Genomic DNA, 13432 nt, shown 5'->3' on the forward strand with positions numbered 1-13432 from the left:
ATACATGATGGCATTTCAAGAAGATGATTGGGAAGTGGATATAAATTTGGGTTCAGATCATAATGTATTTCAGCGAAAAGGCATTTTTAACTATGAGCCAGATAAAGAACTCGCATTAGCTTGTGAAAGATATCAATACCCAACTCCATATTTTGATGAAGATGATGATATTGACTCAAGTGTAGCTAGCAGTAGTATAATTTCAAGTCGATATTCTGAATTATCACTCCATAATCTAGACGATTTTATGTATGATGAATCTCCTGTAGAGACAATCATACCAAACAATCAAAATCTACCTGGTATGATTAAAAGACTTGGCTGTAAAAAACAAGCACAAGACAATGATGATTGGAATGATGATATTGAAATACCCACTCGTGTCTCATTTGTGTCTCCCAAGAAAATATATGATCAAATCAATTTTGATGACGATGATGATGATGATATTGGACCTTCAGTAAGTCAAAGAGGAAGTCAAGTTCAACCTAGTTTTACATACCAAGAAGAACAAGAAGAACAAGATGAGATGTCAGGCTTAGATTTCCCTGAAAACTTGTCTGGTTTATCTAGAAAACTAGACGAAAAGAAAAGATTGAATCCTGAAAGACCTTGTTTTATTCCTAAAGCCAATGTTGAAAAACCTAAATTCTTTGCTAAAATACAACGAGAAAATGATGATGATGATTTTTGTGATGGTCTTGATATCAAAGACAAAGTATTCAAGACCAGTGCTTATCCATCCAAATTGCCTACATTGCAATCACGCTCAACACCGCCCGGTTCGACACCGAAAGGGAAAGTGGCGACAGGTAATTTTGTAAGCCGCTTGGCAAGACCTACAACCTTCAACAAATCGTCTACGGATACAACTAAGAAACCTCTTTTGCAACAGAGACAAATGCCTACGATTCGACGTAATTACCTGGCAAACACACACGCAACCATGCATAGGGAAGCAGAAACGACAGCCAAACGCACACCTCAATTCTACAAGCAACAGAAACCTACTGCAACAAGGCAAACTCAACCATTGGGCATGCATCCATCCGTATCAAGAAATTCAGAGACAACAACCTTCGAAAGAAAAAGCGCAAATAACTATACCTTGATCACAAAACCCAAGACAAAAGTAGCTACTGGTTATTGTTCACAACTGGACAATTTAGATAATCTGAACGATTTGCGTTCATCCATACCAGCCAGAAAAATAGGGTTTCGATATACCAGACCTGATACAAAGGCTGAACCTGAACGTCCTTGGCGAAGACATACACAGGTAAAATATACATCCATGTTGATCTGTCTTTTGATGAAATTCCTTCTAGTCGAGTAAAGTCAAATTGATTCAACCCAATGAACAAAACTTAAAGAAAGGTAACTATTTAAAGAGTGGCCTTGTTGTTAAAATCAATAGAATACAACGATATGAAATATGATGATAGAACCCATAGCTGGAAAGGAAATGAATCAAGCCTGATTGAATTTCAAGAAAAAAGGCGTCCAAGACTGATGTTGATGACAAACAAACAACAAAAGCCTAGTAAATATGCTGCTGCTGTAGGCAATCATATGATATTTCATGCTGAATCACAAAAATGGGTCTCTGCTTTTGGCATATCAGAAGAGTGCAATGAGTTGGATCAAATTGAAGACCTGAATGAAGAAATGCGTCAAATACCTCAGCGTACAACACAGTGTGCCAATAACATGCTTGAATTCAAACTGTCTGTGGAAACCAAACGACAAATGATGTATGAACAAGAACAACACGAAGCTTGGATTAAACATTGGCCATTGAAATCAGAAGAAGCTCAAATAACAACATGCTCAGGACAGCTTGTTGGTGCCTCAAAGTATTGTTTATTTCGACCATTTGAATAAAATGTGCATTTCTTAACATCTTAAAAAGGAAATCGTTTACAATCTCTCCTTATTCATACACATTTACGGAACTTTTTTTTTTTTTTTTTTTTTTTTTTTTTTTTTTTTGATATTTAAGTGATTCTCCTTCTTTTTCTACTTTTTTCTTTTTTTTTTATAACTAAAAAAAAAAATGATGACAGCCGATAATTCAGCTATTTTTACAGAAACCAATGATTTAATTGCTCAAATGGCTGAACTTGAGGTAAAAGATGATTACTTGTCTATCAATTAAACGTTCATCAGGGTGGACTACACGCCTTGTTAGAAAAAGTCAAGGGGGATTCACAAATGACCAAAGTAAAGTATACCTGATGTTGTTATGTTCTAGTTGACAAGGAGACAATAGGATATTTCGACATTTCTAAAAAAGAGAGCATTTTTAGAAGAAAGTTATGGTAGGGATATGGTCAAAGTGGCCCAGGCAACAGCTGAAGCATTTGATAAGGCACATCCAAAATCAGGGTAATAGAATGACGCGATTTAATGTGTATTGATCTGATCACAGAACATTTGGTGATGTCTGGATATCGATGCTCAAGGTACATGAGAACATTGGAAACCAGCGCATCAAATTCGCTGCTTCTATCTCAGATTCAGCAGAAGATTTGTTATCATTAGGCAGAAATATTGAAAAAGACAGAAAGAAGGTAAATTGAATACATCAAGTTTATCAGTATTGATGCGATATGTAGATTAAAGATGCTGGTATGCATTACGAAAAATTAGTGGCTGATGCAGATTTGCAGTTGGAAAAAGTATGGAGAAAACACACACACACACACAAACTGATTGTTTGTAGAGTAAGCAAAAGTTTGAAAACACAAATGAAGAATGGGGAAGGGCTGTGTCACAAAGAAATCAAGAACCTACACAAGCAACAAAAAAAAACCTGTTTAGATCCAGTAGGACACCTGCTCAAGTAAGTTGTGTTTTTACTCTATGGTCTATATCTTACCTGGTTAGCTTGATCGAACAGAAATTGATTGCAGAAACAAAATGGATGCTGCTGATGCTCAATACAAGGCTCAACAAAAAAAGACGATTCAAACACATGCAGAATATTACGAGACACATTTACCAAAAATACTTCGGGTAATGTTGTTGTGCGCTATCAACCAAGTCCATACTCAAGTAGATGTATTAGGACTTGAAAGCAGTGGATGATGAATGTAGTGTGGCTCTTCGATATCAATTAGCTAGTTATGCGTACACATTTGAACAAGCATTAACAGAAGATGGGTTAGCATTAGATAATGATCAAGGTAAACAGACCAATGGAATAAGGGGAGGGGGATTTCTTTTTATTCACACATATACATGCATAGGCAACGGACTAAGAGGATTAATTACCAAGATTGACAGAGAAGCAGATTGGACAGAATTCGTACGATTATGTGCAGAACGAAGCGCAAAGATTCAAAAGGCAGATAGTGTCCAACACGATCATATGGTAAATAAGAAACAACTGGTTAGAATCTCAACTAACTTCTTCAAGGCCATGATGAATGGAAATTTTAGCAATAACCAAGTATTTGGTGTTCCACTTGAGCAACAGGCAGAGATGTCAGAAGATATGGTCCCTGATATTCTAAAGCAATGCGCTACTGTGGTTGAACAATACGCATTAAGTTCTGTAGGTATCTATCGTTTGTCTGGCACAAGCAGCAAGATACAAAAGCTCAAGTACAAATTTGAAAGTGGGGATCCCAATCCTATCTCAGAAGAAGACTTGTCAGATATCAATAATGTGACAGGCGTATTAAAGCTTTGGTTCAGAGAACTGCCTGACCCATTATTCCCCTCTGCAACCTATCATCAATTTTTGGAAGCTGCGAGTAAGTGAAAGACATGTCTGTAGCGTATGTATATACATATATATATATCTCATGGTACTATAGAGTTATCTGATGATCGTAGCCGAGTCATTGGTCTGCATACAATTATCAATGAATTATCAGATGCACATTATGCTACACTCAAATATCTCATGTGTCATCTTTATAAGTAAGTTCTCTTTCGTATGTCTATTGTTGACTAAAGAATGTGTAATAGAGTTCAATCGTATCAACGATTTAACAAGATGGGTGCTGCCAATTTGGCTACTATTTTTGGCTTAACTTTAATGAGTAATGAATTAGGCTCTCAGATACAGATGTCTAGTCATGATAATCAAAGATTTGCAGAGTCACAGTTACAAGCTAAAGTTGTTCAGACGATTCTAGAAAACTACACGGAAATTTTTGAAGAGGAATAAAGAAATAAGTGTGCATTCCTAAAGACTGATAGCTAGAAAAAAAAAGAGCATGGTATTAAACTTAAAGTATGGTTGTGAAAAGAACCAAAGGAATACTGCAGTGCGCTCTTTTCATATAAAAAAAAAAGGAAAGCTCTTGAATGTTCTGAATAAGGCCAAGTTAATTTGGACAATAAGTGTAAAATGCTCTTTTTTGTTTTTTTATTATTCATATGACATTTTTGATGTCAAAAAGGGCCGAGGTCTTTCATGCAGTATCCCTTAACGAGAGCTCCACATTCCATCAATACTTTTTTTGACATATTAAGCTGAATAATGCAGCTATATCAACTTATACAGCCACACAGAAAAAATATCGGATGTGTTTTCATGATTTTTGAGAATAAGTCGCCTAAAGTAGAATAGATGAACACTGTAAACCGTGTAAAATAAAAGCTTAGGCTGTTTATTTAACAAAAATGATATTTGATGTAGCCACTATTTGCATCAATCACAGCTTAGTATTGGTTGGTCATATCTGTTACTAATTCATCTGCCTTTTATTCTTTGCTCTTTCTTATAACCTAATATAAATATTATTAATGTACCTCATGCTTTGCTTAATTTCTAGAATTTAACTTTTGCTTTTTAATGAAGTGTAGATATTCCCAACATGACTATACATAATTTTTGCCTTTAAGCCTTTATTGTCTTATCAAAACTGTGCTTGAAAATGAAAAAATGTATAATAGTGGAGGATTTAACAGAAAAGAGCACACTTAAAAGTAGTAGTTTTATTTATTTATTATGCTCATATCTAAATAGATGACATACAGCATAGTCTTCATGATAGCAGTATTTTAAAACACCATTTCCTTTTTGTAAAAATAATGAATCAGCACTCCAATGTAGCATTTTTAACGGAGTTTGAACCATGCTTACAAGTATGGATTAACGCGCACACAAGGGTAGTCCTGCCTCTCGTTTATTATTTTCTTAATCAAGAATGGATCCTTACGAGTACACACAAACAGTCGATCATGAAGTTCATGAAGTAGACGAAGACGAATTGCAAAAGCTTGAGAAGGATTTAGCACCCACCTCTACTGATTTCTATGGCGTCTTAAATATTTCTAGAAAAGTATTAAACCATTATTATGTTAATTCAGTATTGACCATGCCACCTTTTAGGCAACTGAAGAAGAAATCAAAGATTCCTATAAAAAACTGTGTCGTTTCTTTCATCCTGATAAGGTAAGAACGTTTGGTTGATTGACCATATTAACATGGCGTAGCATACAGACGAAACAAAGAAAAAGATGGCAGAGTCGAGATTTCAAGTGATTCAAAAAGCCTATGAAGGTAAGACAACGCCATGCATCACAAAAGTATTTATATCAATATACAGTATTAAGTGATCCTCAAAAGAGAGTGATCTATGATACTTATGGTGAAGAAGGACTCAATGCAACTTGGGATCTTGGACCTCGTTACAAGACACCTGAAGAAGTAAGAAACAGAATACTCAAGTACTTTGTATTGACCATTGTCTAGTTGAGAGAAGAGTATGAAAACAAGGCTCGTCAAAAGCGAGAACAAGATTTAGAAAACTTGGTTCGATCCAGAAGTGAATTCCAATTGACTTTAGATGCTACTCAAGTCTTTGATCCTTATGAACCACCTGTCTTTGTTGGATTTGGACAAGCAGTACCTCAACCTAAAAAGAGAGGCCCATTGTATGCACTCACAAAACTCCAATCACAGCAATTGTTTATGCGACATTCATTTGAGGTATACTTTCTTAAACATCAATAACCTTATTTATCCTTATAGACACAAATTGGTCCTCAAACACATGCCATAGTAGGTGGGACCATGGTTTCGCGTGCTGGTATGGGTGGTGGCAACATCTTGGGTACTGTTCGTCATACTGTCTCTCCAAAATTATGGGGTGAAGTAAGTAATTTGTACAATCAAAATAAGCGCATTAAATCTCTATAGTTGACTGCCACTCTATTGAAACCAAGAATGTTGACACTTAAGACGTATTATTCAGTCTCTTCAGATAGGTAAGCCATAAAATCCAAGATGGCTGTATTCATATGTCCTAGTTTTGTCAATTCAACTGCTCAATTGAATTCAATCTATGATCCTCCTGTGCTTACTGTCACAGCAGGTCGTCGATTGTTTGCAGCTACAACAGGCTATATTACTTATCGTACAGGTGAATGGTCCGTTCTCGGATGGGGAGGTGATGCTTCTCATAAAATGGATAAATCTTCTGTATCACTTGGTATGGCTGGTATGAACAAAAAAGCTAATTATAGTGGTGAAATTCAAGTAAGAAATACTGATGTGTTGACAATGGACTGACTTTTATAGACGGGTATCATGTCATCTCATCTTGCTGGTGAATATGCTTACAAGTTACCTAATCAAGCCCGTCTTCGTTTATCATGTACCTTGTCATCTCAAGGTGGTATTATGGCCAGTATTGGCAGTGATCATAAATTATCTCAACATACAAGAGCTGGCATGTCTATGGAATGTGGATTACCTTCAGGTGTCATTATTAAATTCAGGTAAGTAAGAAACAAAGGGGGAAGCAAAAAGGGGATTGATTAAGGGACTTGTTTTAATCTGTTTGTTTAGGGTCTCACGTCTTGGACAAAAGGCTGTGTTACCCATCATCCTCTCAGCCGATTTTGATCTTAAATTAGCGTTCTTCGGGGCCATAATTCCAGCTTCCGTTGCTTTGGCCCTTGATCAATTAGTATTGAAACCCCGCAGAAGACGATTAATTCAACAGTAAGTTTTGAATTTCTGTAGATTCCAAATGATTAATTCTGTGCAGAAAAATCAATGAATTAAGAGAAGAACATGCTGAATATCTCGCGAATCGCAAGCAAGAAGCATTAGATGCACAGGCATTGATGGTTGACATTGCCGAAAGAAAGAAAAAGCAAGAAGAAGAAAAACAGGATGGTAAACAACTTTCTTGTTTATTTGTTATTTTATGCTGACCTGTTGATAGGCCTGGTTATTGTTAAGGCGTTGTATGGTCATTCTCAAAACTTGGATAATAATGAAGAAGGAGTGATCGACGTAACCATAGTGATTCAGACGCTTGTTCATGAGTCGAGACTGACTATCCCAGGCGGACACTCAAAGGTAACAGAATTTGATAAGTATATTACTAAAAAAAATATATAGTCAAACATTCTCGGTTTCTATGATCCTTGCTTGGGTGAGAAGAAGAAACTCCTTGTACAGTATAGATTTAGACATAGACTTCACCAAGTAACTGTTGAAGACACAGCTGCTTTAATTTGTCCTGCTCAAGGTAAGTAGAATAATTTTATTGTAGATTGATTAATTGGTTTGGTTAGCACATCTTGTTTGAATTTTGTCCTAATTTGTAAAGAATATAAAAATAAATACTGTTACACCAACATCATAATAAAACAATCTGGTGGCAAGAGTGCGGCAACCAGGGGGTGACCACTCGCACAAAATTTTTTTTTTATTATTTTTTTAAGCCAATAAATGTACGTATTAGGACGATATTTCACCTTTTGGATGAAAATAGTAACAAAATTCTTCATAATAAAACTCCTCTTCAGTTTTATCTAATTTATTTTTTTTCTTTCTTTTTCTTCTTTTATGTTGAGCCTTTTTCTCTCTTTTTCTTTTTTCTATATATAATTATTTTCTGTACATAATTTTTTTTTTTCATAATAAACTATTAGAATTTATTTATATTCATCATAAATAAATGTCAAATCCAAACAGTCGACAACAAGGTTACCGACCTGATCCACGGTTGTCACAGCAACAACAATATGCCATGAGACCTCAATCACAGCAACCTAGAAGTGGTGGTCAACAGCGCATACAATCTTATGGTATGGATCAATTCTCTCGTCCTCGTCCTCCACCTCATAACCAACAACCAAGCAGTCGATCTCGTCCACAGCAGCCACATCAACAGCAGCCACACTACCAATCTTCTAGACAATCCCGTAACATGTATGCCAATACTGCAGGTAGTACAGGTAGTGGAAGCAGTGGAGGTAGACAGATGCGCTCTCATGGTGCTGGACAGCCTATGATGCCTCAACAGCAACAACAGGGCCCTTATCGTCGTGTCAGTATGAACCGCTCTCGATCCCTTTCTCGTCCTGAACGACAAAGACCCAAACAAGGCATGTTCCGATCTCCTTCTCAGCAACAACGTATGATGATGCAGCAACCAGGTCGTTACAATGGTCCACCCAATGCTGGTATGCGAGCTCGCCCTAATCCTATGCCTAATCGATTACAACATCAATTACAACAACAACAAAGAATGTATCAACAACAAGAAGCTGCCATGGTGATGCAGCAAGAACAAACAAAGCAACCCGAAAAACCTGAAGAAAAAGTCAAGGTTCTTACCAGTTGGTGGGCTTGGATGGCTTACTTAATGACATGTTGTATTCCAAACTGGTTTATTCGTATCTGTTTACGGAAAAAAGAACCAATGGTACAACAGGCTTGGAGAGAAAAAGTAAGTCAAGACAAAAAAATCTAAAAATAATATTTATTTTATTTTTTGGTGATATAGCTGTCTTTAGTATACATTATTTGCATTCTTTGTGGTGCACTTGCATTTATTACTTATGGTCTTAACAAGACATTATGTCCTACAGCTGAAGGCAACTCACCATTCTCACAAGTCTCTAATGGTGTTCGAGTCCCAGTCTATTACAACGATGTCCGAGTGTTTGGCTCAATTTATAAAATGGATGATATGAAAAACTTTTTTGCTACTAAGGGCTTGAACCTCACTAACGATTACGAAAACACAGATATCAGTAGTATTTTTAGTGGCGACACAAACAATTACTGTGGCGGATTTGCCAGCACACAAACTACTTGTTACTTAGTTGATCCTTACGGTGGTGGTATGGCAGCACCCAACAATACTTGTTTATCTCTTGCTGAATTACAAAGTTATGCTAAACCTACCGGTGTTCTTGGCTTTGATTGGGCAGATTTAAATAAAAATCTGGTTTACGGCCGTGGTCTAACTCTAGTTGGTGATTCAGGTAACCTATACTCATTTTTTTTATATCATGTACTAAACACCATTGTCATAGTTTTGAATTTGACAACTTATGTTACTGGCACCAGCACGCCTTATGGCTCAGATGTCGACCAAGCCATTCGCAGTAACCTCGCAAGTGATTTATCTTTTGCTTTATTGTACACCAAGAATGGTTCAGCAGCACGTAAATGCTTGCAAGCTCGTTACAAAGTCGGTATTATGGAAACAGAGACAGGTGGATGTATTGCTGATAAAATCATCATGACACTCATGTTGGTCGTTATTATTGCCATGATTGTCGTTCGTTACTCTATGGCCTTATTGTTTCAATGGTTTATTTCTCGTCGTTTGACTAAGCCCGGCGGCAGATCGAATTGGTTGGCTTGGCGTTCAATCAAGGGTGGTAACGATGATCCCGCAAACCATATTCCAGGTCCTTACAATAACTATGGGCCTATGCATGTTCAGAATAGTTCATCTACTTCTTTGGGATCCGGTTCTTCTCGTGGTACGCCTGCCTTTAGTGAACAAAGTTCCGCTGTGGGACTCGGCGGTGCTCAATCCGATATTGTAACTACCGAATTGTACACTGTGTTGTTGGTAACTTGTTACTCCGAAGGTGAGGAGGGTCTTCGAATCACCATGGACAGTTTGGCTGAAACCACTTATTCTAAAAAGCACAAGGTAAAAAAAAAGAGTGAGTGTTGTATTCTATGATATTTATTATCTATTAGATTTTCTTTGTTATTGCTGATGGTATGATTACAGGTGCTGGTGAAACCCAATCTACTCCGGATATTGTTGTCAGTATGATGGATCTTGATCCTACCATGACCAATCCTAAGCCCGCTTCTTATCTTGCTATTGCTGATGGTGAAAAACAATTGAACATGGCTAAAGTGGTAAAGTTTGTTTTGTTTAAAGTTGAGATGTATATTAAATGTATAAATAGTATGCTGGTCATTATAAGGGTGTGCCTTGTATTACCATTGTCAAATCAGGTACAGAAGAAGAAGCAGATGCTCCAAAGGCTGGTAATCGTGGTAAACGTGATTCCCAGGTAAAAGAAAAAAACGGTTTGTTTATTTGAGGCTCATTGTTTGTTGTAGTTGATTTTGATGAGTTTCTTCCAAAGAGTTTTGTTTAACGACCGTTTATCGGAGCTCGATTATGAAATCTTTTGGAAAATGACTTGGTTAATGAAAGGCGTCACACCTGATAAATTTGAGTTGGTTCTAATGGTAGGATATAATCATCAGCCGAGGTTCATTGCTGACTTCTATTAGGTGGATGCTGATACTAAAGTTTTGCCCGACGCACTTACGTACATGGTAGCCGCCATGGCTAACGACATCACTATTATGGGTTTATGTGGTGAAACAAGAATTGCCAACAAGAGAACATCATGTAAGTTATATATTTATTTATTTAAACAATGCACTGATTACATTTTAGGGGTTACTGCTATTCAAGTATTTGAATACTATATTTCACATCATTATGCAAAGGCATTCGAATCTTTGTTTGGTATCGTAACATGTTTACCCGGTTGTTTCAGCATGTACCGTATCAAATCTCCCAAAAATGGTGCCTGGGTACCCATTTTAGCCAATCCCGATATCATTCTCGAATATAATCAAAATGTTGTCACTACATTGCATGAAAAGAACTTGTTGCTTTTAGGTGAAGATCGTTTCTTGTCTACCTTGATGTTGCGTACCTTCCCTCGTCGTCAAATGATGTTTGTGCCCCAAGCTCGTTGTAAGACTGTTGTGCCTGATGAATTCAAAGTGTTGCTTTCTCAACGTCGTCGTTGGATTAACTCTACTGTTCATAACTTGATGGAATTGGTGCTTGTCTCTGATTTGTGTGGTATTGCTTGTCTGTCTATGCAATTCTCTGTCTTTGTTGATCTGATTGGTACACTTGTGTTGCCTGCTGCTATTATCATGACCTTGTATTTGATTATTAGTTCTGCTGTCACAAGTGAACCTCAATGGCAATCACTCGCTTTATTGATTGCCGTCTTGTTCCTTCCTGCTGTATTGATTGGTATTACCACATTTAAACTCATTTATATTTTATGGATGTTGGGTAAGTTTGTTTATTGTTATGTACGTCTATTGACATGTCATTGCTAGTCTATATTGTTGCTTTGCCTATCTGGAATCTTGTCTTACCTGTTTACTCTTTCTGGCACTTTGATGATTTCTCATGGGGTGCCACTCGTGTTGTTGCAGGCGCAGAGAAAGATAAAGGCCATGGTGATGCTGAAGGTAAATTTGATCCTACCCGTCTTGTCATGAAGAAATGGGAAGACTGGGAAACCGAAAGAACAGGCCAAAAGTTCAGCAAGAAAATGACACTCAAAACACCTCTTGATTCTCCTACTGCCTTTGACGGCAAGAACACAGTGACTCCTGCCACTGCTCCTTTTGGTACAATATTTAATGATAGAAAAATGTTTAGTGCTTCGCCTGCACCTACCATCTCTTCCACTACTCCATAATTTCTATTTATAATATGTATATCCCCCCTTTTTTATAAAAAAATAAAGTGTATAAATACAAGTTTATTAGCATTCATAATCAAAAGCAAGTACATCTTCAAATGTTTCTTTGTATTGAGATAAAAAGTCCTGGTGGGGTTTGGAGTTTGCATAAATAGGAAGATCCTATTTAATGAGGAAAAAAAAGTTAATCTATGCACATACTTATCTATACTCTCACCTCCTTTTTATCTAATTCAATGACCCAACCCCATTCATATCCTTTTCCTCTATCTGTGAAATTCTTTCCTGCAGTGACACTGGTAATTTCAGGGATAGTTTCTTTTAAAGCCAAAATAGCTTGAGCTGTTGCTTCTTTAGCTTGTTCAGTTACTTCAGGCTTAAACTTGACAATGACTAACTAATAAATAAACATGCCTTTATTATTATTGTTATTTACCAATATGAACAATCTTGGTCATTTGTAAAGATAAAGAAAAAAAAAAAAAAAAAGAAGAAAAGGGGAATATTCGCGTCAAAAGTGGACAAAGTCACAATACTGTTATGCATCTCTTAATTTACGTACCACTTGAAGATAATCTGAAATATAGTCTGATTTACGAACAAGTTCAAAAGTTTTGATAGCATTTCGATACCAATCTTTTTCAGACACTTGTCCTTTTTTACCTGCTCTTCGAGGAGCAGCAAAGACTTGATCTCTCAGGGCAGATATGAGTGTATCAAACGACTCGACTTGAGTCTTTTCTGACCAATCAGGTAAGAAGAATGCATTTGCATGATGCTGGCTGCTTTTGAATAGAGGCAACACATCACTTAAACCAACGAGACCTAATGCTCTGATGAGCCTTACGGCCTTTTAGGGTGTTTTTTCTTACCTTGTGTCTTGAGTTGAGATCCTTCAAAACATTCAGTCAAAATACGATCGACATGGCTGTATTTTTTAAATGTAAATTCTTGTTTTTGGCACTTGTTGCATACAAACACCATATCAGGATAATAATGCATGTCTTGTTGACCTGTCAGTAAAGGAAAATCAGGTAAATTAAACTTGAGCATGACAGCGCGTTGTAAAAGACGCAAAAGGTCCATGTCCAATTCAGGTCCATCAGATACCACAAGCACGATATTACAGACAGACATCATAAAGATGATATTATACAGGTTTTCCATCTCTAGCCACAAGTCTGGGTGAAGGCCACCCAAGGATCCAGATCGAAGTACTTTGTCCAAGACTGTCCAACTCAAGACAGGCTCTGTGTCGAGTAAGATGGCTCGTTCAGGTGTAACATACATATCTATTCCGTCTGTCTTATGGCCTTGGTAAAGAAACTGATCATTTTCTTGTGCAGGAAATATCTAGTGAGTCCATCAGTCATGAGATGTCTGATGAAACGCATTACCTGTGTTGTATTGGGTGCAAAATGAGAAAGAATGGTGGATTTACCTACACCCTGTTTACCAAGAATACCAATCACGAAATGACCTGGATAGTCTGTCAACATCTGCATAAAAGAATCAACCCATGAACAATGCACACTCTAAACATTACCTTCAGAATAGCATCTGTATTGAACTTGTTGGGTCGACGCATGAAGGGAATAGAAGCAGACGATGGTTCCGTATCCATAAATGTTGATGCCTTTTTAATCTCGGGCTCATTACTTGTTGTATGATG

At 37.0% G+C, this 13432-nt stretch overlaps 6 protein-coding genes across 6 annotated transcripts; 4 read left to right on the forward strand and 2 right to left on the reverse strand.

The window, feature by feature from the left end:
* Nucleotides 1-8: 8 nt before the first annotated feature.
* Nucleotides 9-1891, forward strand: B0P05DRAFT_543006 (uncharacterized protein). The gene is made up of 3 exons (XM_051578383.1): nucleotides 9-1279; nucleotides 1329-1377; nucleotides 1418-1891. The coding sequence occupies exons 1-3, from the start codon at nucleotides 248-250 to the stop codon at nucleotides 1882-1884; spliced, it is 1548 nt and encodes a 515-aa protein (XP_051434650.1). The 5' UTR covers nucleotides 9-247; the 3' UTR covers nucleotides 1885-1891.
* A 137-nt stretch (nucleotides 1892-2028) lies between these two features.
* On the forward strand, nucleotides 2029-4232 carry B0P05DRAFT_543009 (Rho GTPase activation protein). The gene is made up of 12 exons (XM_051578384.1): nucleotides 2029-2128; nucleotides 2170-2223; nucleotides 2273-2388; nucleotides 2432-2573; nucleotides 2619-2681; nucleotides 2726-2845; nucleotides 2890-3018; nucleotides 3071-3188; nucleotides 3252-3376; nucleotides 3422-3761; nucleotides 3825-3930; nucleotides 3979-4232. Exons 1-12 carry the CDS (start codon nucleotides 2057-2059, stop codon nucleotides 4178-4180), a joined length of 1587 nt encoding a protein of 528 aa, XP_051434651.1. The 5' UTR covers nucleotides 2029-2056; the 3' UTR covers nucleotides 4181-4232.
* A 933-nt stretch (nucleotides 4233-5165) lies between these two features.
* Nucleotides 5166-7372, forward strand: B0P05DRAFT_579492 (uncharacterized protein; the record flags this gene model as incomplete). The annotated part of the gene is made up of 12 exons (XM_051581931.1): nucleotides 5166-5300; nucleotides 5351-5413; nucleotides 5455-5521; nucleotides 5568-5668; nucleotides 5714-5950; nucleotides 5993-6115; nucleotides 6161-6228; nucleotides 6271-6499; nucleotides 6542-6741; nucleotides 6812-6967; nucleotides 7014-7144; nucleotides 7194-7372. The coding sequence occupies 12 exons, from the start codon at nucleotides 5166-5168 to the stop codon at nucleotides 7370-7372; spliced, it is 1689 nt and encodes a 562-aa protein (XP_051434652.1).
* Nucleotides 7373-7809: 437 nt separating this feature from the next.
* B0P05DRAFT_491675 (chitin synthase-domain-containing protein) lies at nucleotides 7810-11822 on the forward strand. The gene is made up of 9 exons (XM_051575328.1): nucleotides 7810-8708; nucleotides 8766-9249; nucleotides 9301-9932; nucleotides 9983-10150; nucleotides 10201-10308; nucleotides 10358-10489; nucleotides 10535-10655; nucleotides 10704-11342; nucleotides 11390-11822. Exons 1-9 carry the CDS (start codon nucleotides 7935-7937, stop codon nucleotides 11755-11757), a joined length of 3426 nt encoding a protein of 1141 aa, XP_051434653.1. The 5' UTR covers nucleotides 7810-7934; the 3' UTR covers nucleotides 11758-11822.
* On the reverse strand, nucleotides 11823-12301 carry B0P05DRAFT_543028 (stress responsive A/B barrel domain-containing protein; the record flags this gene model as incomplete). Its single annotated transcript, XM_051578385.1, has 3 exons — nucleotides 12197-12301; nucleotides 11978-12153; nucleotides 11823-11922 (listed from the first exon to the last, which is right to left on the reverse strand). Exons 1-3 carry the CDS (start codon nucleotides 12216-12218, stop codon nucleotides 11824-11826), a joined length of 297 nt encoding a protein of 98 aa, XP_051434654.1. The 5' UTR covers nucleotides 12219-12301.
* B0P05DRAFT_579494 (uncharacterized protein) lies at nucleotides 12299-13348 on the reverse strand (the record flags this gene model as incomplete). Its single annotated transcript, XM_051581932.1, has 4 exons — nucleotides 12299-12585; nucleotides 12633-13073; nucleotides 13202-13259; nucleotides 13307-13348. The coding sequence occupies 4 exons, from the start codon at nucleotides 13346-13348 to the stop codon at nucleotides 12299-12301; spliced, it is 828 nt and encodes a 275-aa protein (XP_051434655.1).
* Between the last annotated feature and the right edge of the window lie 84 nt (nucleotides 13349-13432).

This window comes from Gilbertella persicaria, assembly GCF_025201335.1.
Source record: "Gilbertella persicaria strain CBS 190.32 chromosome Unknown B0P05scaffold_21, whole genome shotgun sequence".
Taxonomy (NCBI): domain Eukaryota; kingdom Fungi; phylum Mucoromycota; class Mucoromycetes; order Mucorales; family Choanephoraceae; genus Gilbertella; species Gilbertella persicaria.